Genomic DNA, 27915 nt, shown 5'->3' with positions numbered 1-27915 from the left:
TGCTTGTTAAACAAGCTTTAACATCATGTGATGTATAATTTATCGATATTACTTAATAAAAGTGAATGTTTATCACTTACTTAGTATATCTTTCTGGGTGCTGACATGTTTGTGTGACGTCAAGCACCTGAATCTCGGCAAAGCCGAACATTTTCGCACAAGTTTCCAAGTTGGAATTCCGACTTCAAGTGGCGATCCATTGCACTTTTTCCTCGTAGGAAGTTGGAAAATTAGACTTTCCGAGTTGAATGGAATTCAGCATTAATCTTCACTTTCACATTCTTCTTTTGTTTTTGGCGATATGCACACTTAATGCGAATCTTGGCACTACTGGTCAGGGAAGAGAATTTGTAGTAAAAAAGGACTTAAATATTGATCTGTTTCTCAACCATACCTATCATTTTGCTTCTGAAGTTATGGATTTAACCACTAGGGTTGTGTAGATTACTTTTATGTTGCCTTTGTGCTTTTTGGACCTTCAAAGTTCAGGTCACCTTTCACTTGCATTGTATAGACCTACAGAACTGAGATATTCAACTAAAAATCTTTGTGTTCTGCAGAAGAAAGTCATACACATCTGCGATGGCATGAGGGTAAGTAAATTATGAGATCATTTTCATTTTTGGGTGAACTATCCCTTTAATTTGGAACGGGATCTACAAATGTATTCAAAAACCACAAATAAAAATAAAAAAAAATACATAAAACATGCAATTCATATGGACAATGACTGGAATACATACAGTATCTTATATAAACATATTTTTAATGTCAGCATTTCTGAAAATATATTCATTTTGATATTGTTGTCATGTGACAAGAAATCCATAAAACAGAAAATTGTGAGCCAGAAAAAGATATTTTCATGATTCAGAAATCCATAATATTTAGACTAAAAGACAGACAACATTACATGAAAAATCAAACTAAACAGTACATCTGCTTATTATTTTTTATCTTTAATCCTCTAATCAAGTAGTTAACACATGGCTGTATGAAAAATGATGTGGTTTTGGTCACCATGATCTTTTGAATAAAGCAGGAGCATAATAAATTCATTGTCTCATTGGCATTTTTAATTGTGTTTGTGGATGGAATCATGGGTGTGGAATTCAGTTAAGTATAATAATGAATAATAAGGTCTAATCATAGATTTGATTCATAATGATTAATTAAATATTCATAAAGGTAACAGATCTCAGAAATATGTGTATTGAAAGTATTTTCTACAACATGCTTGCTTTTGTTTGTCATTTGCATTATGTAAAAGGTGGATTTTCTTTATGTATGTGGACAAAATATTTTAAATGTATATTTTTTTTGTCTCACTACAGTTTTATATCAGCTTAGCTTTGCTGGACACAGCATTAAAAAAACAAAACAAAAAAAACAAAAAAATTATCAGTCTGTTGCAGGCTTACAGGCTAACACGTAAAAGTATTTAACTCCCATAACAACTTCAGTCTCTGTGGATATCACATCCATTGCACACAACAGTCTTCAGGGAGAGGGCGAGAGGAACAGAGGGTGATAAAAACACATTAATATATTACATAGACATTACAGTACATTAACAGCTGTAGAGAACAGTCTAATACCTTTGTGTGATGTCCTGTGACAGTTGCTTGGCCTCTTCTGGATCTTTATTTAAGAGTGCCTGAAAACTGGAGAAGGACTCCACCATGCCGATGTAGCCAGAGAGAGGGACAGTTTTCCTCACCCAAAAGGCCTCCTGCCTAGAGCCGAAATCACACATAAGATTTAAAAAAAAAAAAAAAAAAAAAAAAAAAAACACCCTTCTTCAGTCTCCAAAAATAGCTTTTCAAAGGTTGCAATTTGAGCTGTTTCGGAATATTTAACTTACTACAAAGTGTTTCAAATATATATATATAATTTTTTTTTTTTTTAACAGCTAGTTATATTACTACCAGAAAAACCAATGGTGCAGATTTTTTGCTATTTTGGCAAAATATTGATTGATAGATAGAATAATATATATTTTTTAATAATAATAATTTATTTAATATGCAGACCAGGAATTATCTTGGTAACACTGAAAATTAACAAAGAAATTCATTTGTGTTACAACCCTTATTCCTTTGTGAAAACAGTCATCTTGCATTCCAAATGGTGCTGATAGTGATCTATCAGCCTACTGGCTGAGGTGTTTGTGTATTGGGGCTCAGCAAATGGTAGCAACTTGAATACAGTGGGGGTTAAAGGTGGTCTGCTGATTGATTAGTTTAAATGTATCAGGTCTGTTTGTGGTCACATGGTCAAGGAAATAATAAAACAGGATTGTAACTTATGGACTGGTCTTTTTTTGCCTCTTCTTTCTCTTCTCTCTGGGCTCTGCTCTTGGGCGACTTACAGGCCAATTAAATGCACAAGTAAATTTCTAAACCTGCTGGGCATTACTGCCTGCCGCACCTCTGCGGTGCCTTCAGTTGTCCAGTAATGGGGTCATCAGCCGGAAGCCACCTATCACGGATGTTTCGCCCCATTAATCCCGGAACATCTCCTGGTGGTGGGGCAGCGGTCAGGGATGTCTCACCACCACCCCCCACAGCTGGACACTGGATCCTTTCGATTGCCTCTCATTCTTGCTTTCCCCATTGTGGTTGGCCAGGGGGGGCGGAGCAAGGACAGAGAGGAGCGAGGCTGAGGTGTACGGACATCATGCTCTTCCTCCCTTCCCTGGTTTCAGCACCAGTGTGAAAGACCTCTGTTTGGTCAGAAAAGGAGGAAGCTGGAGCCGGATGCACATTCAACAAACTTTAATCAGACACCACATCTAACTGAAAACATAGCAACATGAACACCCACATTTTCAAGGTGTCTATCTCTCTCTTGGCATCTCACTCTCGACTGCAGCTCTGCTCCCGGCTTTATCCCCCACCTACTCACGATGCCATCACTCACAGCTGGGCAAGATCATTCACCCCATGTGCACACCTTGGCCTCGCTCCTGCCCCCTGGCGGACGGCAGCGAGCTCCTCCGCCCCCCTGGCGGACGGCAGCAGCGAGTTCTCCAGGACAGTGTGCTCTTCTTCTCTTCCCGGGTTTCGGCACCAGTGTGAAAGACCTCTGTATTGTCGGGAAAGGAGGAAGCTGGAGCCGGATGCACATTCAACGAACTTTAATCGGACACCACATCAAACTGAAAACATAGTGACATAAACACCCACAGTTTCAAGGTGTCTCTCTTTCTCTATCTCTGCGTCTCACTCTCGACTGCAGCTCTGCTCCCGGCTTTATCCCCTGCCTACCCACGACGTCATTACTCACAGCTGGGCGAGATCATTCGCCCCAGGTGCACACCTCGGCCTCGCTCCTCTCTGTCCTCACTCTGCCCCACCTTGCCTGCCACACCCATCAAGACATTCCTCCTTTCCTGTCGAGACATACCATATAACCAGGGTTCAATCCAACCCCCACTCCCACCGCACTATATTTTTCTCCTTTTCTGGAAAGTCATTCAAACGTAATAGTGGATTTTTTATTTTGGTCTTGGAGCAAATGGTTAAGTGAAAATAATATTTGCTGTGATCTCCCATTCACAGCTGTCGAAGTTTACCCTGCAAACGTTTACTTCCGCGTGCCAAAACCCAGAGTGTGAAAAAGGTCTATAACACTGTACGTTTGAATATCTTCAACGTAAATGAACAAGCGTCATTTATACAGCAATGGTGCTGTTTAATAACAGCTGCGCTACAATGTGCGAGCTCATTAACGTGTCGCGGGTGATTGAGTCACAAGTGTCCCAATGTTCAGTGGATCAGTACCCTTACTAGTGCCCAAATTCGTGTTCACGATATACTGATTCACGACATAGGGAGCTAGGAAGCTGATTGAGACACAGGGTGAGTTTTCTTCGGCAGTGTGGACCAGCATTGTGTCTCCCTCCATGTTGCAGGAGAATTTAGAGCAAGTGGGGCCGAGTTTGCCCGCAGAAGCAGAGGGAGAGTGGGGGCGGTGTTGCGCGGAGAGTGTGACAGAGGAGAGATGCAAAGACTGGCATGGCTTTACGGAAGAAACGGATTATGTAACGCACATCAAACTATATCAATATAAACGGTATTGTCTCATCTTATACCTCGTTTTAAAATATATCGATACATCTTTAAAAGTCAATATACCGCCCAGCCCTAGATGGGAGATAATTGGAAATAAAAATAAAAAAAACAGGATGACATAATTGAGGCTTTAAACTACCCGTTTCGCATGCAGTAACGTACAGAGCCCCGCTCAAGACATGTGGGGAAAAAATTATATATATTGTGGCCACGAATTAAGAATTAGTTTCCATGTTTTAGTTAAATCATGGCCAAGTTTTATTTAGTCATTCCATCGTGGCCATGTTTTACCAATTTGTGCCCGCAATTTGATGCGGGCACAAATTTTACTGTGTGACCTTTTACTGTGTGTAGTGCAGAGGTCTTCACGAGTCCAAATATTCGTGTGAAAACAAAACTTTGTGTCTTACCTAATGTAACATTAGTAGCCTTCTCCCCTGTGCCTGGACGTGACGCATATAATCCATCCTCCTTGCCAAGAAATTTGGTAAAATACATCCAGGTTTTCTGTGATTCCTCTCTTGCTGATTGAAATAGCATAACTAATCCATTATTTCAGCTTCAAGAGTCCACTTGCTGTCACGGTAACGGATGACAAATGCGACTTTTTTAGAATCAGCTTTGCAGTTTTTTTTTGTATCTCGCATAAGTTAACTTCGACTGTTTGCCCTTCTGAACTATAATAGTGATTGCTCGTTCATTACCATGGCTGCTAACGTTAGCATCGCTAATTTGCTATCATGTGCCTTAACTCTGCTCTACCTCTGACGTCACTCAGCTCGTCGTGGCTCCGCTTTGTTTTTCACCTTATTTCCCACCCGCACTCTCATCCTAATTTTACAATGTTGCAACTTTGTTGCAACTTAGTTACAACACACACACACACACACCCCATCATCATCATCAGCACCGTCTGATCACGGTAGGGCCTTCTCGGATTGACTTGGGTATTACACAATGTTAAACAGACCCGGGACCCGCAGCAATAGATAAATAAAACGTGGATCCAAACCCGTACAGGTCCCAGGTAGGGTCTCGGGTCAGGGTGGATCCATGAAAACCTCTAGTGTAGTGAAGAGACATCTATGGGAGCTGTCATAAATTCAATCATGTTTCAATCAGCACTAAATCTGTTTCACAAACTGTTTAGCAAACTGATAATGAGGTTAATTAATTTACCAATCAAGAGCATATGGCTTCAAGGGGGAGTTGGCTATAATGATGAAGTAGCCTGTTTCACAAGCGGGGAGCAAGAGTAATAAATGAATGAAAAAACTGGTCACATTTAACTAAAACAAGGGCACGATTAGTGAAACGTGGCCACGATTGAACTAAAACAAGGGAACAAATTAATAAAAGTGCTCGAATATTAATACGTCATGGGAACTAATTCTTAATTCGTTGCCACAATTTATTATGTTTCCCGCATGTAATGTGCAGGGCTCCGTAGTTATGCAATTCGATAGCCAATCTACATGTATATCGAATTGGCCGCGTCATCAGAGCGTGCGCGAACCAGCTGGCTGGTGTTTTTACGGACATTTTCAACCTTTCCCTCTCTTTGTCTGTAGTCCCCACATGCTTTAAAACATCCACCATTGTGCCTGTTCCAAAGCAATCAAAAATAATTTGCTTAAATGACTGGCGTCCTGTTGCTCTGACCCCCATCATCAGCAAATGCTTTGAGAGACTAATCAGAGATTACATCTGCTCTGTGCTGCCTCTCTCTCTTGACCCATTGCAGTTTGCTTACCGCAACAACTGCTCCACTGATTATGCCATTGCATCTACAATACACACTGCTCTCTCCCACCTGGAAAAAAAGAACACTTATGTGAGAATGCTGTTTGTAGACTACAGCTCAGCATTCAACACCATAGTGCCCTCCAAGCTAGATGAGAAACTCCGGGCTCTGGGCTTAAACAGCTCGCTGTGCAGCTGGATCCTGGACTTCCTGTCAAGCAGACGCCAGGTGGTTAGAATAGGCAGCAACATCTCCTCATCACTGACCCTGAACACTGGAGCCCCACAGGGCTGTGTTCTCAGCCCACTACTGTATTCCTTGTACACACATGACTGTGTGGCAAGACATAGCTCCAATGCCATCATTAAGTTTGCTGATGACACGACGGTGGTAGGTCTGATCACTGACAATGATGAAACAGCCTACAGAGAGTAGGTGCACACTCTGACACACTGGTGTCAGGAGCACAACCTCTCCCTCAATGTCAGTAAGACAAAGGAGCTTGTGGTGGACTTCAGAAGAAAAGACAGAGAACACAGCCCCATCACCATCAATGGAGCACCAGTGGAGAGAGTCAGCAGCTTCAAGTTCCTGGGTGTCCACATCACTGAGGAACTCACATGGTCCATCCACACTGAAGTCGTTGTGAGGAAGGCTCATCAGCGTCTCTTCTTCCTGAGACGGCTGAGGAAGTTTGGAATGAACCGCCACATCCTCACACGGTGCTACACCTGCACTGTAGAGAGTATCCTGACTGGCTGCATCTCCGCCTGTATGGCAATAGCACCGCCCACAACTGCAAAGCACTGCAAAGGGTGGTGCGAACTGCCAGACACATCATCGGAGGTGAGCTTCCCTCCCTCCAGGAAATATATACAAGGTGGTGTGTGAAAAAAGCTCGGAGGATCATCAGAGACTCCAGCCACCCAAGCCATGGGCTGTTCTCACTGCTACCATCAGGCAGGCGGTATCGCAGCATCAGGACCCGCACCAGCCGACTCCATGACAGCTTCTTCCCCCAAGCAATCAGACTTCTGAACTCTTGATCTCCCACGATCAAAATACATCAGCACTGCACTTTATTACCCTTACTCTTATATCTCACACCGGACTGTCATAAATTATATTATTATTATATTATATTCTCTCTATAGAATAAGAGGCAATGTCCCCCAAAAAGGGACTAAAATGCATTCTGTAACATTTAGTGTAGAGAAAGCATGTGCCACAGATAAGGAATGTGTGCCTATTTCAGTTGTAAAGGTGATGCAGCACCATAATGATAGAGTCAAAATGTGCAGAAGCAGTATAGTGTCATGCAAACCCTGAAACTCCAGGAGAACATGGCAAACCCTGTGGTAAAGTGAAAAGGCTTTGTAGTTCCTGTCACAAAATAGGCCATACAGTGGACAAATTCTGGAACCTTGGCATAGGTAGACCTCCTCCTTTTCTCTTAGTGAGCTAACTGCAGTGTTCATGCAAGGCCTTCAGCTATTAGGGCGTACTCACACCAGGCCCGGTTGCCTTGTACCGTGCCAAAGCACGATTGTCCCCCCTACCCCCTCCCCCGCTGGCCTGAACTCACATTGTATTTAACGTTCAGGGCCTGAGCACGCTTACGTCATTATGATGCGCCTTTTTTGTTTTAAAAAAAAAAAAAAAAAAAAAAAAACAGGAAGAAACTCTCGCAGAGCACAATGGAGTCCATCATTGTAATGTTAATTTGTGGCTTATTTTAAGTAGTTTTGGGGCAGAGTGACACACGGCCCTCTAACGTGCCGTAACCATTTACTGAACCCGCAGTTTTTTCAGCTTGTCACATCATTGCTCAATGGTTCTTTGGTATCCACGAGCATGCAGATAGTCACAAATTTTACCAAATATCTCTGAGTTCTTGTGTGTTCTTGTGTATCCAGTTGTTCCTGTATACTCTTATCTGCCCAAGTTTCTAGTAAACAATGCACCTATGCCGTAGACCAAAGTCATCCCTTTGCCCAGTCGGATCATTGACGTCATGTTTCGGGTTCCGGGTTAGCGATCACACTAGATGCGTACCATGCCTGAGCCAACTGAACCGTGCCCGAGCCCACCTTTTCAATCGGGCCAAGGCACGGTTCAGCGTACCATGCCCGGGCACGGTACGGAGCAATCACATTAGTCAAATGAACTGGACTTTGGGGGTCAAATGTGCTTGGGCATGGTACTGATTGCCTAGTGTGAGTACACCCTTAGTTTCAATTGCTTGTGGGCTAACAGCCCAGTAGCAATAAGAAACATCACAATCAGGATCTCAATGATCAATGATACATCTTAAAACCCTAATAAAGATAACAACATGATAGCCAAACATGCATATTTGAGGGTAATTTTTGTTTACATAGACAAAACTGAACACATGGATCCAATTTTTATTTTTGCCTAATTTTCAACAAAACATTGAAAACCTTCTTAAATATTTGATCGTGATCTGAATAATAAAGGGATACTGATTATAATTGCCAGATTTAACCCATGTCTGCTCTGAAAATGAAAAGCACCTGTATGTAGATCAGTTTTCCTACCATTCTTTGATTGGATACTGGAGAGAGTTGTAGGTTTGCTTGTAAAGTTCCACAGAGCTGGGACCCAGGTAAGGGTTACGGTAAGGCAGCAGGGCAGCATAAAACTGTAATGAGACAGATTTATATACATATAACATATTGAAGACATATAGATGGTTGAAATCTTCGAGGAACCAAAATTTTCATATAAGGAAACTCAACAGCACATTAGGGCTGCCTCTGTGTCATGTAGCATGCCAGTATTTCAAAGAACTAGAATAAATCAATTGTTCAAATAGCACATAAGTTTGAATGGACAAGTCTGAGTTGAGTAAAAATTTTGAATGGACAAGTCTGAGTTCAAGTCTCAGTGAACCCAACTGAAATGGTGTTGCACCATTTAGACTGTTCAAGCAAGGCTTGAAGCAAGACCAAATATATACATGAAAGTACAGTTGCAATCGAAATTATTCAACCCCCCTGACCAGCAATACATTCTGGTGATGTGAATTAAAACACATCAACTAAAACCTCAGTAAACAGTCAAAGTAAGTTTTTAATACACATTTGAGTGATTTTGAGACAAAGAGTTCAGTTTACCCAAATTTTTAAACAAAAAAATAACTAATTCTCTCCACAAATGTCATGTCAAAAATATTCAACCCCCAAAGTCAATCATATGTGGAGCATCCTTTATCCTTAATAACAGCAAATAAATGTTTCAGGTAAGTGTTCACAGGCTTCAGACACCTCTCTATTAGAATTTTTAAACATTTCTCAAGCAAAAGCTTCCAGCTCATTGACATTCTTTGGTTTCTGTGCTGCCACTGCTTCCTTGAAATCCCAACAAAGGTTTGCAATGAGATTTTAATGATGGACTGAAAGGCCATTTAAGGACATTCCACGACCTAACCCTGAACCAGATTTTGGACAACTTGGATGTATCCTTGGTGTTATTGTCTTGCTGGAAAGTCCAGTGATCACCGTGCTTCAATTTACACACTGAAGGCATCACATTTTTCATGCCAAAATGGCCTGATACCTGAAATAATCCATGGTGTCAGTCACACAGTCAGGATAGCCGTTTCCTGCAGCTGCAAAACACCCCCATAACAGGACTGACCCACCTCCATGCTTGACTGTGGGGATGGTGTCGTTCTTGTCATCACCTTGTCATCTTACTCCAGACGTACTGCTGCCCCATGGGTCTAAAACTCATTTTCAGTTTAGTGTCATACGTCTATAAAACCTTCTTCCAGGACTCCACAGGTCTTTCCTAATTACTTCTTGAATATTCAAGTCAACGTTTTCCTTGGTGAAGTTTTGCTTTCTTCCACACCCCAAGATGGTTGCTGTGGTACCATATTTAAAAAATGTATGAATGGTGCTGCCAAATTTGTCTATTGGAAATTGAAGTGCCTTGGAAATGCACTTTTAGCCATGACCTTTCTTGAGTAATGAAATAATCTCCTCTATTAGCTTTTGAGACAGCTTATTTTTAAATTGCATTTTTTGCATAGAAATACATTTTTGCTTACTTACATAAGTGCCATTGCAGATTGAGGACTTTTTTGTTTTATTTTGTTTTAAACAATTACTTGTGTAGCCTTACATATTTAAGAAACAGCTAGATGCAATAGGGGTTGAATAATTATGACACGGCTGTATTTAAAAAAAAATCCTGCTATTTAGAAATATTAGGTTATATATTCACACTATGACTTTGAATGTGTCGCTCAACTGATATAGATGTAAAGTTTAAAAATTCTGGGTCATCAGAAAAGTTTACCTTTGTAAATCCTTACTGTCCGGGGGGGTTAATAATTTTGATTGCAGCTGTAGATGAGGTATAGAGAAAGGGATTGCATACAGTAAAATTGTCCTGGCACATTAAACTTTTCTGACAGTTGGCATGCATCTGAATGTTAGAAATATCAGTTTTACATGATTCCCACCTCTTTGCAGATATGGTTTAAAGTCTCTGAACAATCTCCATAGCTTAGCTCCATGTCCATGGTGTAGTTAAGAAGTGTGAGGCAGCCATGAGGCTTCAGCACTCTGTGAGCCTCCTGAAGAAAACTTGAACGGTCAAACCAATGGAACGCAGACATGGCCGTCACAAGATCTACAGACCCATCTTCAAAAGGCAGATCCTCAGCTGTACACTCCCTTTGTGTTGCAGAATTTATCTTTTAATACATACTCTAAAGTATAAAGGGAAAACAGTAGCATGTGCATAATATACTGTATGGCTAAAACCTATTTGGGTAATATTTCACCCCACAATCAAAATAACATTTTTTTTTTTTTTTTTTTTTAATGCATAAAGAAAATTAAGCCAATTTTAAGGACCATGAAGAAGGTTTTGCATTTTGCAAAATATGATTTCTTCTTTTCTTTTTTAATCTGGTTACCCAAATAGGTTCTTGACAATTTCAGCCAAACAGTCTTTGTGAGATTTAGCCATATACATATGAAGCTTTTTCTAAGAGCAAGGTCATTGCATCAATCATGTGATACTTCCTGTTAGTGATCCATGATTACAACTGGGAATAAGCAAATGGTGATCATACAAATGGATAAATTTTCTAAATGAACAGATGTAACTGTAAACGTGACCAGATCAACTGGTGACTCCACTCATTTGCTTGATATGGCATGCATATACAAGTGGGAGAGTTGTGTTTGATTTACAGTGACAGTCACACCTCAATACTCACTTCCAGAGTGAATGGTCTCATAATTCCCTATTCTATACAGTTTCGGTGACTCTCTTGAACTAATCTGCAGATTAACACTCACTGCTTCTAGTGCAGCTGTTGCTAAATGTGTCTGAGCTGGTTTGAAAGTAAAAGGTGCTGTAAGCGATTTTAGCCGTTGTAGAACTTCCACGGGACACATTTTTGTTTGCTGTTTACAGCGTCTAGTACTGTGACAGAGACCTGTGAGATACCTCAGGACAATTAATTTCATTAATGTCTTTCAGGGAACAGAAAAATGTTCTGCATACCTTTCAATGAATAAAATAAAATAAAATTGCTTACAGCACCTTAAAGTAGTGCGTGTTAATCATTAGGTGACTGGCTGACGGAAAATGTAAACTGTGACATGAGAGTTCATCTGATTTATCAGAAAAGCAAGCTGACTAAATCAGATTCGCCCACCTGTAAGAGACGTTTAAGCTGCAATCATGATGCTTCATTGCCACCTCCAGTTGAGCAGGACTGATATCTGTCCCCACCACACGAGCAAAATGAGGGGCCAAAAGCAGCGTTCCCTGCCCTGAGCCACAACCAACATCCACAGCCAGCTCATAAGGTGAATCTTTCTGAGAAAATACATTAAACAAACGCTAACACTTACAAAGTGCATGATATCCAAAAATCAAATCAAATGACAAAGACGGCAGGGTAATTTTATGGCCAACACACTCAGACAAAGAGACTCACATTCCTCTTAAGGAACTGCAGAATCTTGCTGATGAGCTCATCAGATGGAGATATCCGGTATTTCCCGTATAAGGATGCATGCTCTTTACCATCAAACAAACGCACAGCCATTTTGGACAGCTGTACAAATTGTTGTCAAAAAGTTGCAGAGATTTAAACAGTCAGCATGCTAGCTTGTGGGAAAGGAAACAATTAAGTGGAGGAGCCATTTCTGTAAGCTCATGCTCCACTTGTTTCTTCCAATTGCATCTAGCTGCAGCGCCGCATCCCCGCAGCGCCACACACAATCCAGGCCACAAGTCTCAGGCCGGAAGTAAGGGGCGGAGTTATTTAATCATAACATGGCAGAGAGCAAGGTGAATTGTCTGTAACGTGTCTGTCATTATGTGGATAACAATTTACTTATATATTAAGTTGTGTTTATCTTCTAAATACCGATTATGTGCATGTCTTTCACATTTTATTATTGAAGCTTAAAATTGTTGTATATCGTTTTCAGTATATTTCTGCGGACAGTTCGATTACTTTTTAGATTTAGTGTTGTAAATGGGCTTTGCAATGAAGCCACTTTATGTTTTGTATTTGTTATTTTTAATATATGTAATACTTCGTTCTTATTCTATTATATTTATTGTTTATGGGTTTATGGTACGTTACTCTAGTCCGCTTTAAATTGGTCAAAGTTGAGATAATATTTGTGTTATGCATTTTTCATTTCATCCTTTGTAGAGACATACTATAATTCAGAGAGGTAAAGAATTACCTGAACTGCAACCGTACAAAACCTGTTGCAGCCTTTACCACTGCCGTTATTGCAATATGTTTAAGCCAACCAGACTGGACAAATTAAAATGATATCTCCAGAGCCATTCCAGCAAGGCAGTTGTCCATGAAGGTATGAATATCTTGAGTTGTTTGTTTAATATATGTATTGTAGCATAAGACTTGACTAATGTAATGATTTATTTGTTTTAGACTTCACCATACATAGATGTGGACTAGGCTGTAGACCAGTCTGTCTTTAAGCTTGACTGGGCCTTGAAGACAAAATCAAATCAAAATCAAATCACTTTATTGTCACACAGCCATATACACAAGTGCAATGGTGTGTGAAATTCTTGGGTGCAGTTCCGATCAACATAGCAGTCGTGACAGTGATGAGACATACGCCAATCTACAATAAACATCAAATTAACACAACGCAATTTAAACATCTGTTATACATAATTAAACTCGACTTAAAACATCAAATTAACACAACACAATTTAAACATCTGTTATACATAATTACACAACTTAAAACATCAAATTAACACAACACAATTTAAACATCTGTTATACACAATTACACTCAACAATATACAATAATAACATACATTGCACAGTATACAATATGCTGTGTTTTTGTTTTTTTTTTTGTTTTTTGTTTTTTACTATATAGATACTATATAGATACACATTATTCAATAAAAATTAAAATATATATGAAAAAAGTATATATATAGAATGTACAGTATTGTACTGTATTGACATTCAGGCTGTCGGTTGATAGTCAGTTGTTAAGAGAGACATAATATAATGACAGTAATATAATTTATGACAGTCCGGTGTGAGATAAAAGAGTAATAAAATGCAGGGATGATGTATTTTGATCGTGGGAGATCAAGAGTTCAGAAGTCTGATTGCTTGGGGGAAGAAGCTATCATGGAGTCGGCTGGTGCGGGTCTTGATGCTGCGATACCGCCTACCTGATGGTAGCAGTGAGAACAGCCCATGGCTCGGGTGGCTGGAGTCTCTGATGATCAGACAACCCAGATGAGACAATTGCTGAATTTGGTAACACTGTCCTGAAAAAGAAAGATTTCTGGACTCTGGGTCTCAATGAGCAGTTGGAAGCAACAGTGAGTCGACATATATTAACTTAGAAACAAATGTCACTGACTGTTTAACTGTAACAGTTTTCTTTAAAACATATTTGCAGATTGCAAACAGCTGTCTTGAGGTGATTGCATCGGTGGCTAAGGAACAGGTATGTTTTATTAAAGCTACTCTTCAGAAATAGCTGGATACATAATTGTCTGACATGTTTACACTTATGCAATGGTATGTCATGTTGTAGGGAATGGATGTGTGCACAGCTAATGCATATGTTGTGGTTACTTGGTTACCTCCAAATAATGTGGACCCAACATTGTCATTTCCAGTAAGGCCACAAAGTAACAATACATTCACAGAAGTGACAAATTTAATTATAAACTGACTGAAAACTATTTTAATCAAAAATGTATTTTGAAATTATCTATAGGATGGCATTGCATTCAAAGATTCAATTGACTTTCCTGCTTGGAAGCCAGGACACTGGATGTTGTGTGTAAGTTATTTGGAATTTGGTTACTAAATGGCATTGTTGTCTGTAAATTGGCTGCATTTGTCTTGTCACAATTCAGAATTACCATTGCACTATTCAAACCTAATAACACTGTATTTTCCAGGTCATGAAACCGAAAGATAGACAAATGTACTTCTTAGATTCAACCAATCCCTATGGGTTGGGTGATGAGCGATATGTGCACATTTTCAGGTTGCTTAAATAAACATAGATGTGAAAATGTTCATGGCTCTCTGTTCATGGTTCACTGTTCAAAGTTTGCCTTCAATTGTGTATAAAGCTTACTTAATGGTTATTTGCATGTTTGCATGATGTTCTGAATTTGCAAGCTGTGACAATTGTTTTATACTCTGAAAGACCCAGTAACTGGGGGCTACTGTTTTTGCATGGATTCATTGATTCATACGAATTTTGTATGTTAATAAAAAAAAAATATTATTTGTATATTTCTGTTTTAGTAAGATGACGGCTAAAATTGCACCTGGCACATGGATGCTATTGAAAAACAAGGTTAGTTTTAAAATTGGGACAAATGTCAAACCCTTTCACTTAATAACCTCAATCCTTTTTTTTTTTTTTTTTAATAGGATGTCCCCCAGCAGATTGGCAGTGTGGACTGCAGAGTCTTCATGTTGATGGTAAGGCAAATCATGTTTTGCTATAAACTAATGATAGCTGTCCAGTTCAATGTATTGACTGTATCAGTTTGTTTCTCCTGGGATTCCAAAACATTGGCATTACCATCTTTCTTGCTCTGATCTCTGAGTAAAAAAACAAACAAACCATCAAAAAATAATAATAATAATTTGCCCCATTTTAAATATGCATTTACTTTTTTCTTGAATTTCTTTTTTTTTTTTTTTTCAGTATGCTCTACACGTTGTCTTGGGAGCCCCTTTTGATTTTATATCTGTAAGTAATTACCAGCTCAGATAATTGGAGTTCATGCTGTTTTTGCAGTTGATATTTAAAGATTTCTCTATATTTCTTTCTTAAAGCATGACCTGCCAAATATAAGGAGATGGTGGGCACTAATTCTCCTGGAGAACTTTGGGGTTTTCTCTGAAAGGTATCTACTTATCTCCCTCCAGCTCGCACTACATTGCACCCTATTCCAACCAATACTAATTAAACCAAAAAAATTTATGTTACAGGACAGAAAACCTCCAGAAGACTACAAGCTACGACCAAGGAGAGCTACCTGGAGAACAAGCTACACCAAGCAGCTGTGAGGTATTTGTCAGTATATATGCGTTGTTGCAAATATTACATTTATATAAAATATAAAATGTTTTATTATTCTTTACCTTTTTCTAATGAAGGAACTCTGCATAATCAGACAATCAAAACTGGCTGTAAAATGGATTCATGCCAACAGACATGTGTTCAGGGGCCCCATGGAAGAGCCCCTTTTCCTCCATATGGAAGAGGAGGACAAGGAAATGGCCTTCCAAAATCTTCTGACACAAGTGGAAGGTTACAGAGGGGCATTTAAATTTTGCTTCACATTCAGGGAAGACATGGAGTCTTTTTTGTCTGAATGCCATGACAAAATGGGACTGAGAGTAAACTGTTCTTTCAAAGAGTATTAAGTTGATATTTTGCTATTTATTATTTCTGTCAAAAGTGTACTTCTAAGTTTTAAATTATAATTTTAGTTATATTTTTGTTGTTAATGTCTTTTTATATGAGTACATGTTGCACATTTTTCTTTAATGTTTATTTTGAATTTCAAAATATAAAGTATATTTGACATTAAATGTCCATTCTCTGTGTCTTTAAGTGTTTCAAAATAAACAAACTAAATATCTCAGAATAGCCTACAGTCACATGGAATATACTATGCAATATTACATTAAATACATTGATCAAAATGAATATCAATAAATAATCAGATTATGTATTTTTAGTCATTCAGGTATTATTAAATATTGTAAATTAAATCAAAATCCATGTTAAAATAGCTCGTATTACATCTAACAAAAGAAAATTACGCTACAAAAGTGTAGGTGGCGCGACTCTAATAAAACCAGATCCGCCATAAACCATATATGGTTCGCCATGTTGTTATGTTTAAATAACTTCGCCCCTCACTTCCGGCCTGAGACTTGTGGCTTGGATTGTGCGTCGTGAAACGTGTGTGGCGCTGCGGGGCTGCAGCTGGATATATCTCATTTCTTCACACACTGGGAGACAAAATGAACCCTGCCAATAGTGCAAAGCTGTTCAGCACATTCCTTTAGGTCAGCCATAATGTCCTCAGTTTCCTAATGTGCCTCACACACAGAGGTTTTCTCACATTCACTGTAGAGTAGAAGACTGAAATTCCTTTCAGGGCCAATAAACATCTCCTAAACAATGGGCAAAAAGGGGTCAAATGTTTCCAGGCTAACTGGAGGTCATGCTGAGAGGAAAAATATAACATTAAGTTCCCAGTGATATTTGAGTATGGACAAAGGCTAAATTTGTCCTTACAGTAATATCGACACAGTCATCTCTGTTTAGTATCTAAACATAAGATATTTTGTAATAAAACAAGTTAAAGGAACATATGATATGTCACGTAAAAAGCTGCAACAGTCTTGTTATAAAGTACAGAAAAGGATAATGCTCAACTGATCAATGAAATTTTGTACTCTGCTAGGCAAGACCAAAATACTGATGTTAATGAAGAACAGGCTTTAAGAGTGAATGAGGCCTAAGGTGAATATGCAGTGTTGGTGTTAGGAAAGATTTATTTAAGATTTTACAAAACCTAGAAAGACAAAGATTATGTGGGATCCAAAGAAAAGTTTATTGTTCATTTGGGGGGAAAGTGCACAAAATATAATGGCATTGATTTATTTCCATTTCAAAACAACATTAGATAAATATATGCATGTTTATGAGGGAACAATTAAAAAAAAAACCCAGAAGCAATGTCAATACATTGATTTGTATTTTCAGAATCTTTCAAGTCAAATTATTAAAAAAAAATAATAATTATACATTAATCGAAAGATCCAACAGATTTGCTAACAACTTGATTAACAAAGTAACCTAAACATATAGGAATAAAAACATTAGCTGGAGAGCTTGTAAAAGCTATCAAATCTGAAATTACAGTACAGGAGGCCTGATCAAAGGTGGGTCTGGTGACTCGAGTCATGTGTCACTGAGGTTTACATGCCAGCACACAGAAGTACTCAAATATTAACTCAAGCTTAGCTTCTGTTGATGACACATTCATCTCCTCTAGAAAACTGGAAAAGAATAAGTGACACAAATATTACACATCATCAGTGGACAATATGATGCATATGAGATTAATCTAATATTATTAAAAATAATTTACTTTGCTTCCTCTAATAGGAAATGTACAGTAATAACTTTTCATGACAGTGTGGTGTCTTTACAGAAAAAAGTAATTACCGTGATGTTGTTCTCTCTAATAAAGCAGTTGCAGCACTGGGCTCTGCTCTCAGATAGGCTTGGTACATGGAGAATGTCTCATAAAACCCAATTATGTTCTTGATGGTCAGCTGCTGCTTGACTGGTATTAGTTCAATCCTTTTAAAGACACAACAGTGTATTATACAAAACTCTAATATAAGAAAACCACAACTGCAACTCATATCATATAATATGTCAAATCAGAATATGTTTTTAGATATGACTACACAAATGTAGTCATCCTAGAAAAAGAGAAAGTAAATGTTAAGAGGTAGTAAACTCTAATAAGCAGATTTGTGTAGAGAAAAAAGAAAGATGGTTAATTATTCATTATACTGAGGTGCTCAGGTTTACCTCTCTTTGTCTGGGAAGGGTATGGCTTCAAATAAATCCTGTAGTTTAATGTTGGCCACAGTTACCATAGAGCTTGTGTAGGGCCGCAGTACCTGCCTGACCTAGAAGAATAAATTAAGAAAAGAGTGCAGTCAGGGCTGTTACTATCTACAGTATAAGAGATATAAGCAGCCGCTTAGAGCCCCTGAGCAATTAGGATTTCGCATAGGGCCCACATATGCTCAGAAACGGCCCAGAGTGCAGTTGTCATTATTATATGGACACAGTTAATCTTAAATCTCAAAGTTAGTAACTACGTATTCAGTAATTCACCTTTGGCATTTGAAGATTAAACAGTGACAGTCTATTGCATTTATTATTTAACATGCTTTACAGCTGATGTAAGTCCAATAAGGCTATAAAACTGTAAGGGTGTCCCATCTGCCATTTTATGACAGGGTGTCCCATCTGTCATTTTATGATTTTCATCATGTCATTTTCTTTTTTCAGGTTCAGTGTTGTGTATAGTATACAGTATATACATACAGTATATAGTTAAAGAGTACTGTGCACAAGTTTTAGGGACTTATGAACATTTTTTGCATAGTGCATTTGTAACGTCATACAAAGTCCAGTAAACATAAAAAAAAAGCTAAACCAATATTCGGTGTGACCACCTTTGCCTTCAAAACAGCACCAATTCTCCTAGGTACACTTGGACACAGTTTTTCTTGGTTGTTGGCAGATAGGAAGTTTCAAGCTATATATATATATATATATATATATAGCACACACACACACACACACACACACACACACACACACACACACTGGAGGCCAAAAGTTTGGAATAATGTACAGATTTTGCTGTTTCGGAAGGAAATTGGTACTTAAATTCACCAAAGTGGCATTCAACTGATCACAAAAATAGTCAGGACATTACCGATGTAAAGAAACAGCATCATCACTATTTGAAAAAAGTAATTATTGATCAAATCTAGTTAGGCCCCATTTCCAGTAGTCATCAATCCAACACCTTATCCTTGAGTAATTATGTTAAATTGCTAATTTGGTATTAGAAAATCACTTGCCATTATGTCAAACACAATTGAAAGCTATTTGGTTCATTAAATGAAGCTTAACATTGTCTTTGTGTTTGTTTTTGAGTTGCCACAGTATGCAATAGACTAGCATGTCTTAAGGTCAATATTAGGTTAAAAATGGCCAAAAAAAAAAGAAACAGCTTTCTCTAGAAACTCGTCAGTCAATCATTGTTCTGAGGAATGAAGGCTATACAGTGCTTGAAATTGCCAAAAACTGAAGATTTCACACAAAGTTGTACACTACAGTCTTCAAAGGCAAAGGACAACTGGCCCTGACAAGGACAGAAAGAGAAGTGGAAGGCCAGATGTACAACTAAACAAGAGGATAAGTACATCAGAGTCTCTAGTTTGAGAATTGCAAAGAAAAAGCCACTTTTGAAACAGAAAAAAAAAAAAGAAAAGGTTAGAGTGGGCAAAGAAACACAGACATTGGACAACAGATAATTGGAAAAGAGTGTTACATCATCTAGAAAATGTGATCATATTACCCCCTGGCCTCTCTGCACTGGCTTCCTGTTTATTTCAGGATACAATTTAAAATACTGTTATTTGTTTTTAAAGCTCTTAATATCCAGGCCCGTCATATATTAGGGATTTAATACAGCCATACTTACCTACTAGGTCTTTAAGATCTGCTGATAAACTATTATTGCATATTCCCCAGTCACGTTTTATACATAAGGGTGATAGAGCCTTTGTAGTTGCTGCCCCTAGGCTATGGAATCAGCTACCACTTGACATTAGACAAGCTTCATTACTGTCTATTTTTTGTTCTTGTTTTGTTTTTTGGATTTTTCCCCTTTTTCACCCAATTTTGGAATGCCCAATTCCCAGTGTGCTTTTAAGTCCTCGTAGTTGCATAGTGATTCGCCTCAATCCGGGTGGTGGAGGATGAATCCCAGTTGCCTCCGCGTCTGAGACCATCAACCCGCGCATCTTATCACGTGGCTTGTTGAGCGCGTTGCCACGGAGACATAGTGTGTGTGGAGGCTTCACGCCATCCACCGCGGCATCTGTGCTCAACTCACCACACGCCCCACCGAGAACGAACCACATTATAGTTACCCCGTGTGACTCTACCCTCCCTAGTAACCGAGCCAATTGGGTTGCTTAGGAGACCTGGCTGGAGTCACTCAGCACGCCCTGGGGTTTGAACTAGCGAACTCCAGGGGTGGTAGCTAGTGTCTTTTACCACTGAGCTACCAAGGCCCCCATCACTGTCTATTTTTAAATGCAGGCTTAAAACGCACTTGTATTCTCTAGCGTTTTGCAGTATCAGTTGAGATTGTCTTGTCACATTTTATTGTATGTATTTTAATGTATTTGTTTTATTTTACTGTATTGTAGATTTTTTCTGTTCAGCACTTCGGTCAGCTTTGACGTGTTTGAGTGTGCTTTAGAAATAAATTTTACTTACTTACTATGGATCTTAACCCCACTGAGCTTTTGTGGGATCAGCTAGCATTGCTGCACGTGGAGGATTTTTTGATGAGAACTCTTTGAAGTAGTTTAAGAAGTTCTGATTTATTTTTTTCAAATTGTAATAGTAATTTTTCATGTTATTAATGTCCTGACTATACAGTTGAATGCCACTTTGGTGAATAAAAGTATCCATTTATTTCCATATGAGCAAAATCAGTACATTATTCAAAACTTTTGGCCACCAGTGTATACACAGCATATATAGTGTTAAGGCATGAGCTTACATCCTCATATATGTAATTAAGTTGATCACCACAGGATTCATGGTGTAATTTGAAGTTGTCTCCATAGCCAAAGAGAGCCAAGCAGCCCTGTGGCTTCAGGACACGTACAGCCTCCTTTAGGAAACGCTCAGGGTCAAACCAATGAGCTGCAGACGCAGCTGTCAACAGGTCCACTGAGCCATTCGGGAAAGGCAGTTCCTCTGCTGTGCCCACTCTGTGCCAAAAAATGATAAACATGATATTTTGGATGAGACCATATTATATTGTGTTAGTTAGATCAAGCAATGTTACAGCTCAATACATAGGTATATTGAGTCATAATGGTACATAAAATTAAGAAAATATGTTTTTACATTTCAATGTAATATTGTTTCATATCCTTCATATAAGCAGAGAAAAGAAGTAAAAAGGACAAGTATGATTTGTTTTGTTTATTATAGAAGTGTAAAAGCATGCATTACTGACCTGTAGCTGAGATTAGGGAACCCTGGCACTGCTCTCGCCTCCTCCAGCTGAGACTCACTGACGTCGATGCCCACCACCTCCTGGAAGTGTGGCGCCAGCAGACGAGAGTTCTGTCCCGTTCCACAGCCCAAATCTACAGCTAGCTGATGTGGCTGGCCTTTCTGTGAAGCATGCTTCACCATAAACATGTTAACAAGACCAGCTTATCATGTTTTTTTGTTTTTTTTGTTTTGTTTCTTCACATATTCAATACAGTATATAGCCTACATAAAATAAATAGCTATATGTAATGTAACACCAGTTCCTTTAGTGTGTGACATTTGAGATGCAATCTGTGATTAAAGAAACATCACCATTGTCTTCCCAAGAACAATATCAATAAATAAGGCACAAAGTGGAATAAGCATTTACTGTAGACAGGGTTGGGAGGGTTACTTTTGAAATGTATTCCACTACAGATTACAGAATACATGCTGTAAAATGTAATTTGTAATGTATTCCGTTAGATTACTCAAGGTCAGTAACGTATTCTAAATACTTTGGATTACTTCTTCAGCACTGGTAGATTTTTTCACTTGTTTTGACTATAAAAACTCAGTACAGTAAGACAAAATATACGTGTTAAAAATACATTCTCTGAAAAACCAAAATATCTTATGCAGTGTTTTTTTTAAAACAAGATCAATCAAATTGATCTTGTTTTAAGGATTTTTAGATATTTTTACAGGAAAACAATACAAAAATTATTATCAAGAATAAAATATTTGCCCTAATATCAAAGATCTTACTAGAAAAAAAGAAATTATGATCCATAGTGAATTTTCTTGATAAAAAAATATGATCGTGGCAGGTAACGTGCATGTAAAATGACTAGAAAGAGCATTTTAGCTTAGCGTAAAGCTGACAATTTACACAAGGTTTATTTCTATTTCTTCTGCTCCAAATTTACTTCAAACTTACTTCTCTGTCTGCTCGTATGAATGTAACACATCATAAGAAAGTGTTTCACCGCTGTTCAAATGCACTTTGGATCGCATCATTTATATGTATAAATGTTTTCCATCTGAAAGGACTAAATATTAAATGAAACAAATGACAATAAAATGCAAAGTAATCTCTTCAGTAATCAAAATACTTTTTGAATGTAACTGTATTCTAATTAGCAATGATTTAAACTGAAACTGTAGTGGAGTTACTTATATTTTGTATTTTAAATGCGTAATCCCGTTACTCCCCAACCCTGACTGTAGAGCTGATAAATGACAGCTAATGAATTGTATCATACGAAATATGAACACAACATGTCATGACAATAACATTAACATTAGAAATGTCTGACATTTGCACTTATGATTGGGCATTCTTTGGTTACCTAGAAAAAAAGTACCATGATTTCACCATGATTTATTGGACATGGTAAAATTGTAATCGCATGTTTCTTTGGATATGAGCCATGGTGGTAAGATATTATTCTTTAAAGTACCTTGGAGAACCATATAATGGTATAGGAAAAAATAATTACTCAGTACCATGCTATTTCAAAGTAGGATATCATATTTCCACCTGATACCATAACATGCTACCACCACAGTACTTTGTAAGGGAATGTAAACTACTTTATACATTAGTAGGGCACCATCAGTACGTGTAAATATGACAATAATTAATGGATTTTATTATAAGCTTTAGTAAAATGTAATAGTCCGACCTTTTTGTCCAGATATTGAAGAATGATCTCCTTCAGCTCATCAGGTGGATCAAAGCGATATTTTTGATAGAGGGAGGCATGATGTCTCTCTTCAAACAGTCTGTGACTCATTTTCACTATGACTTAAGATGGAATTTTACTACATGCACTGAATAATGAGAAGGTTCATCATTTCATGATGTTGCGTCACAATAAACGAGCGGCGCAATCCTTCTTAAGACAGCGGATTTAAACCACTGGTGACCACGTTAAATGTCTGAATATGAATTACATGTATGGAAAGAAGCAGTTTTGCCGTTATTTTAAGGGAGGGAACAAAAAGGGTGCAATTGTTTCGGTCACGGTCAGAAAGGACGTACGTGTGACGTACGTGTAACGTACGATTCATTTCCGAGAATCTGATCTTTTGGACCAGCCGTTTCCATGAATCGATTCAAAAGATTAATTTAAGTCATCACTAACGTTTTCAGAAAACCGTTCTAAACATGGGAAACAGCATTGAAGTTAGAATTGAAGAAGGCAGAGAATAATAATGTCATATTAAAAGTGTTATTTTACTGTTCTCAAATAATTAAGTGTTGCTGTTTTTATTGTATTTATTATTATTATTATTATTATTATTATTATTATTATTATTATTATTATTATTTCTCCTTTTTGTTGCGCTTCTCTTTGAAAATTCAGTCACATACAGCATCACCAGCAGAGGACAGCAGTAAGCAGACAGTGATCTTGTTGAAGACAGAAAGTCACGGGTGTGTCAGTAGCAGATTATTTTGCAGTCATATTTAATTTATTGTCACAGGTGTAATATCAGCCTAAGCATGAGGAGGTACCAAGTTCCACTCCTGTACACCTGAAAGACAAATAGCCTATAACCTAAACTTACCATAGCATAGCTGGAGTTTCTATCATACCCACTCAGGTAGAGAAAGCAACATTATTGTTACACACCTATAATACTTCAATATCATGCGTTTGTGCAGTCTAAACGTTTGCTGTGCTGTGAGTGCAGTTTTAAAAACAATTCTCCTTTCATTTCCTCAACACTTTCCCCTCGCCAAGAGAGATCATAGTCTTCTCTGATATACAGTATAACCAAGCACAATGTCACATTTTTTATCGTAATATTGAGATGTGGATTCTGTCACAAACCTCATGAGGGTGAGTGTTACAAAACTAAGTAAACAATGCATTCTCATTATTTCACTTTCTTTATTGCAGAATGAGTTGATTGAGTCCTAAAAAAATTTCAGATATGATGAGAACTGATCAGGAAATGTTTTACATGTTATAACTAACTTTATGATTTTAACAATGCTCTACAATGTTAACATGATTAAATCGATATTTTTTTTTTTTTTTTGGATAGATTATTATTTAATACATACATTAACAACAATAATGAGTTATGACTAAAAGTTATGACCCCCCCAGCTGGTACTGATGTGACTTTGTGATGTGAGGTCTCTTTCATGTATGAATCCTCAACATTGCAGTGGGAGAGAGACAGAGGCCAAACATCATGTTGTGAATAGGCCATGCCATTAAAAAACACTATGTAGTGGAAAATGAAAATTCTATAAAAAAGGGAAAAATTAATACATCTCTAGCATGAAGAATCGACAACACACAGGGGCGGACTTAGCACTAGGCAAAGGTAGGCAACCACCTAGGGCCCCCAGAAGCCAAGGGCCCCCTAAAAATACAAATAATTTGCTTTTTTTTATCATCATAAATGCTAAATAATGTGTGCTGAAATTTTAAATATCACTGTTACGATGCCGATATGATATCGCTGTTATTTTCAGCACCATCAATGCAAGCAACCCCCTCCCCTTTCAGATCAGGCTGTAATGGTATATTCCAAGTTTTATGCATCTCCACAAGTTCATAAAAGGTGAAAGTGAGCCAAACCGCTCGGACAGTTTCATGTGATTTCACCGTATACTCTGTAGGAAGTTACAAGCTAAGCTAAATTGTTGCTAGTTCAGTTTGAATTTAATTTGTTGAGAGAAAAAAATTAACTGGAATCATGACTTCCTAAGGTAATACTGGCTATGTTTACATGCACTAATTTTCATCAATCCGAATAAATTCAATCCAATTGCAGATTCCAAATGTACTGTTTATATGCCCCCTAAACTTTGCAATCCGATACAAATATTTATTCTGAACCAAACTTCTGCGCATGCGAAGAGTGTCAGTCGTTGTGTTCTGAAGAAGTGGAGAAAGGCTGAGAAAGTGAGAATGGCACCAAAGTCTGTAATTGGTGTTTTTGCTTTGTTGAGATATCTGAAAAATATGCCAGAAAAGCTTTCTTCTTATGTTACTCACTCTACTCGGCAAACGAAGAATTAGAAGCAGCGTCTAATACCAATATATTCAATATATATCTCGATAATTATGTATTTGCTCTAAAATGGCTCAAAAGTGTTTTTTGTTTTTTTGTTTTTATCAGAGAAACCATCATTTTATCCAATCAGCCACTGTAGCCAAGTAGATTAAATATTTTAAAGATATTAAATGCAAATCTAATAATTAGTTTTTTATTAAATAAACACAAGGGAGAATTACATCAAAAAATTTTCATTGATATGCACTTTATATTTATATTTCATACACAATGATACATAGTAGCTTAATAAAAAGCATTATTTACCTTCAAATGTTCTTACTGTGCAAAGCTACTTCACCTGACTTATTTTTGAAACCCCAGTTGAACATTGCATAATACTAAATTATTACCGTGGTACACGTCATGTTGATTATTATAATATAATGCTGAATTATCATTATTATTCTGATTATTAAATTTGCTTTATACAAAAGTAATATATTTCTGTCCTGTTTACTTCATCTTCACCTGGGGTTTTATTTTGACACCGAAAGTGCTATCGTATTTACTTCAACTTCACAAGGAGCTTTTATTGTGACACAGAAAAGGCAATGTGTATTTGACAGTTTACAAAGTTCTGCATTTCCTGAAATGCCGTAATCTTCTCTTTTTCTGTTATTCTGTGCCGCGTTTGTAGATTTGTATAATAACTTGTAACTGTTACTTATGTTTGGAATTGCGTGAATGCTTGAACCTGCATTACTCTGATTTCACAATGCGCGTGAACTGATTTGAGAGCACCGCCAGGCACGTGCACACAGATCAGCGTGTCACCGGTTTGTTCTGAATCACACACAGACCATGTTTATCTGTCTTTAAATCACAGCCTTTTGTGGATTAATAATCACATATTACCAACTTGCCATTTTGATGTTATTTTGTTTAATTCTGCAGCCCTGAAGGATCGTGAAATTAGTCTACTGATGTGCTATTTATGAAACTTAATGGCCAAATGAAAGGACATTAAAATCATCGCGATATTGGTAAATTTTACATCGTCAGCAAAATTATCTCGATTATATCGTTAATATTTTATATATCGCTCAGCCCTAATTGTAGTGGTATATATAGTATTGTAGTTCATAGTAGCCAAATTGTGTTTTTTATATAATGTGTTGTCAGACATTATTATTCACTCCTTTTTAGAAATTTGGCACAACCAACATATATATATATATATATATATATATATATATATATATATATATATATATATATATATATATGTGTGTGTGTGTGTGTGTGTGTGTGTGTGTGTATGTGTGTGTGTGTTTGATCCTGGACTGTTTACCCTGTTTTGACCCATTGCTGCCTGCCTACTATTACTGCCTTGATTTCCTGGATATAACCTGTGATTGTCTGCCGCCTGCCCTGACCTCTTGCCTGTTTATTGACCACCTCTTTGGATGACCTTGGATATTACTGTTGCTGGTGATTGAACCCATGCCTGTCTGTATTACTACGTTTATTATTATTAAAGTTGCAAATGGATCTCAACTCCGTTGATTCATCATTACAGAAGACTTCGCCACAAACCGATCCAGTGGCTTTTCTGCAACTCACCACTGAGGTCTCAGCACAAGCAGATGTATTGGCCATACACCACCAACAGCTTGACTGGCTGACATTGTTAACAGAGGAGCTTGTTAAGACTTTGCAAAGCCTCCGTTTACCAACACCAAACCCTTCAGCATCTTCATCTAATCCAGCGGCTTACCCTGCCTCACCTAGCACATTCACCACTAACCCACGCCTTACCTTTCCTGAGAAATTAAATGGGTCACCAGTTAAATGTAAGAGATTTCTGCTCCAGTGTTCTTGGTTTGTTAATCAACAACCCACACCATACCCCACTGATGAGAGGCGCATTTCCTTTGTTTGTTCACTGCTTAACGGTAAGGCATTAGACACAGCCAAGCCTGAGTCTGCTCCATGCCATGTCACAGCCATGCCTCAGCCTTCTCCATGCCATGTCACAGTCACGCCTCAGCCTGCTCTAAGCCATGTCACAGCAACGCCTCAGCCTACTCCACTCCATGTCCCAGTCAAGTTTGAGTCTGCTCCACCCAATGTTCCAGTCAAGTCTGTGTTGGTTCCATGCCATGTCATAACCTTGCCTTCCGTGGCCCTGGTCTTGAGGTCCTTCACGGCCCTTGTCTCCAAGTTGAATTATCCGCCACTGATATCGGTGCGTAGGGCCATTAAAACCCTTTCCCACAAATTGTCAGTGCCCACGCCTGCTACGGCCACTGGGTGGACGCCTGCCATGGCCAACAAACTGGAAGCTTCGTCCATCCCAGAGCCTGAGTTGCCAGCCTCGTCCGTCCCAGAGCCTGAGTTGCCAGCCTCGTCCATCCCAGAGCCTGCACCATCAACTTTGGCCTCCTGGAGGAGGAGGAGGAGGAGAAAGTCTTCTGTGTCCAAGTATCTGCCCATGTTCACGACCATAGAGGTAATTTCCAAGTCTCTGTCCATGCCCACAACCACAGAGGTCACTCCAGAGACTCTGCTCATGTTCGCGACCACTGAGGTAATTTCCCAGTCATCCTGGACTCTTAGTCTCGAGCCTGCC

The 27915-nt window shown here is 38.3% G+C and overlaps 3 protein-coding genes and 1 long non-coding RNA gene across 9 annotated transcripts; 2 read left to right on the top strand and 2 right to left on the bottom strand.

Annotated features, from left to right (window-relative positions):
• Positions 1-633: 633 nt before the first annotated feature.
• On the bottom strand, positions 634-11952 carry zgc:162780 (uncharacterized protein LOC555377 homolog). Its single transcript, XM_051708753.1, has 6 exons — positions 11810-11952; positions 11525-11688; positions 10316-10529; positions 8382-8485; positions 1599-1736; positions 634-1498 (listed from the first exon to the last, which is right to left on the bottom strand). The coding sequence occupies exons 1-6, from the start codon at positions 11918-11920 to the stop codon at positions 1402-1404; spliced, it is 828 nt and encodes a 275-aa protein (XP_051564713.1). The 5' UTR covers positions 11921-11952; the 3' UTR covers positions 634-1401.
• Positions 11953-12144: 192 nt separating this feature from the next.
• On the top strand, positions 12145-13176 carry LOC127447156 (uncharacterized). Its single transcript, XR_007898340.1, has 3 exons — positions 12145-12165; positions 12539-12704; positions 12785-13176. It is a non-coding gene; the product is annotated as an uncharacterized LOC127447156 (long non-coding RNA).
• Positions 13177-13235: 59 nt separating this feature from the next.
• LOC127447144 (uncharacterized) lies at positions 13236-15979 on the top strand. Of its 5 annotated transcripts, XM_051708758.1 has the most exons (10): positions 13236-13710; positions 13791-13838; positions 13929-14012; positions 14115-14180; positions 14657-14708; positions 14786-14836; positions 15066-15110; positions 15197-15267; positions 15353-15431; positions 15521-15975. In XM_051708758.1, the coding sequence occupies exons 3-10, from the start codon at positions 13936-13938 to the stop codon at positions 15788-15790; spliced, it is 711 nt and encodes a 236-aa protein (XP_051564718.1). In that variant the 5' UTR covers positions 13236-13710; positions 13791-13838; positions 13929-13935; the 3' UTR covers positions 15791-15975. The 5 variants fall into 5 exon arrangements, with proteins under 5 accessions (XP_051564718.1, XP_051564721.1, XP_051564719.1 ...); XM_051708761.1 differs by lacking the exon at positions 13929-14012; XM_051708759.1 differs by lacking the exon at positions 15066-15110 and having other exon boundaries at positions 13236-13838; positions 15521-15979.
• A 998-nt stretch (positions 15980-16977) lies between these two features.
• On the bottom strand, positions 16978-23308 carry zgc:162396 (uncharacterized protein LOC555292 homolog). 2 transcript variants are annotated; one of them, XM_051708751.1, is made up of 6 exons: positions 22946-23308; positions 21238-21410; positions 20773-20986; positions 17985-18085; positions 17610-17747; positions 16978-17440 (listed from the first exon to the last, which is right to left on the bottom strand). In XM_051708751.1, exons 1-6 carry the CDS (start codon positions 23054-23056, stop codon positions 17350-17352), a joined length of 828 nt encoding a protein of 275 aa, XP_051564711.1. In that variant the 5' UTR covers positions 23057-23308; the 3' UTR covers positions 16978-17349. The 2 variants fall into 2 exon arrangements, with proteins under 2 accessions (XP_051564711.1, XP_051564712.1); XM_051708752.1 differs by having other exon boundaries at positions 21238-21398; positions 22946-23307.
• Between the last annotated feature and the right edge of the window lie 4607 nt (positions 23309-27915).

The sequence above is a fragment of the Myxocyprinus asiaticus genome, chromosome 10, assembly GCF_019703515.2.
Source record: "Myxocyprinus asiaticus isolate MX2 ecotype Aquarium Trade chromosome 10, UBuf_Myxa_2, whole genome shotgun sequence".
NCBI lineage: Eukaryota > Metazoa > Chordata > Actinopteri > Cypriniformes > Catostomidae > Myxocyprinus > Myxocyprinus asiaticus.
This window is presented reverse-complemented; position numbering and strand designations above follow the sequence as displayed.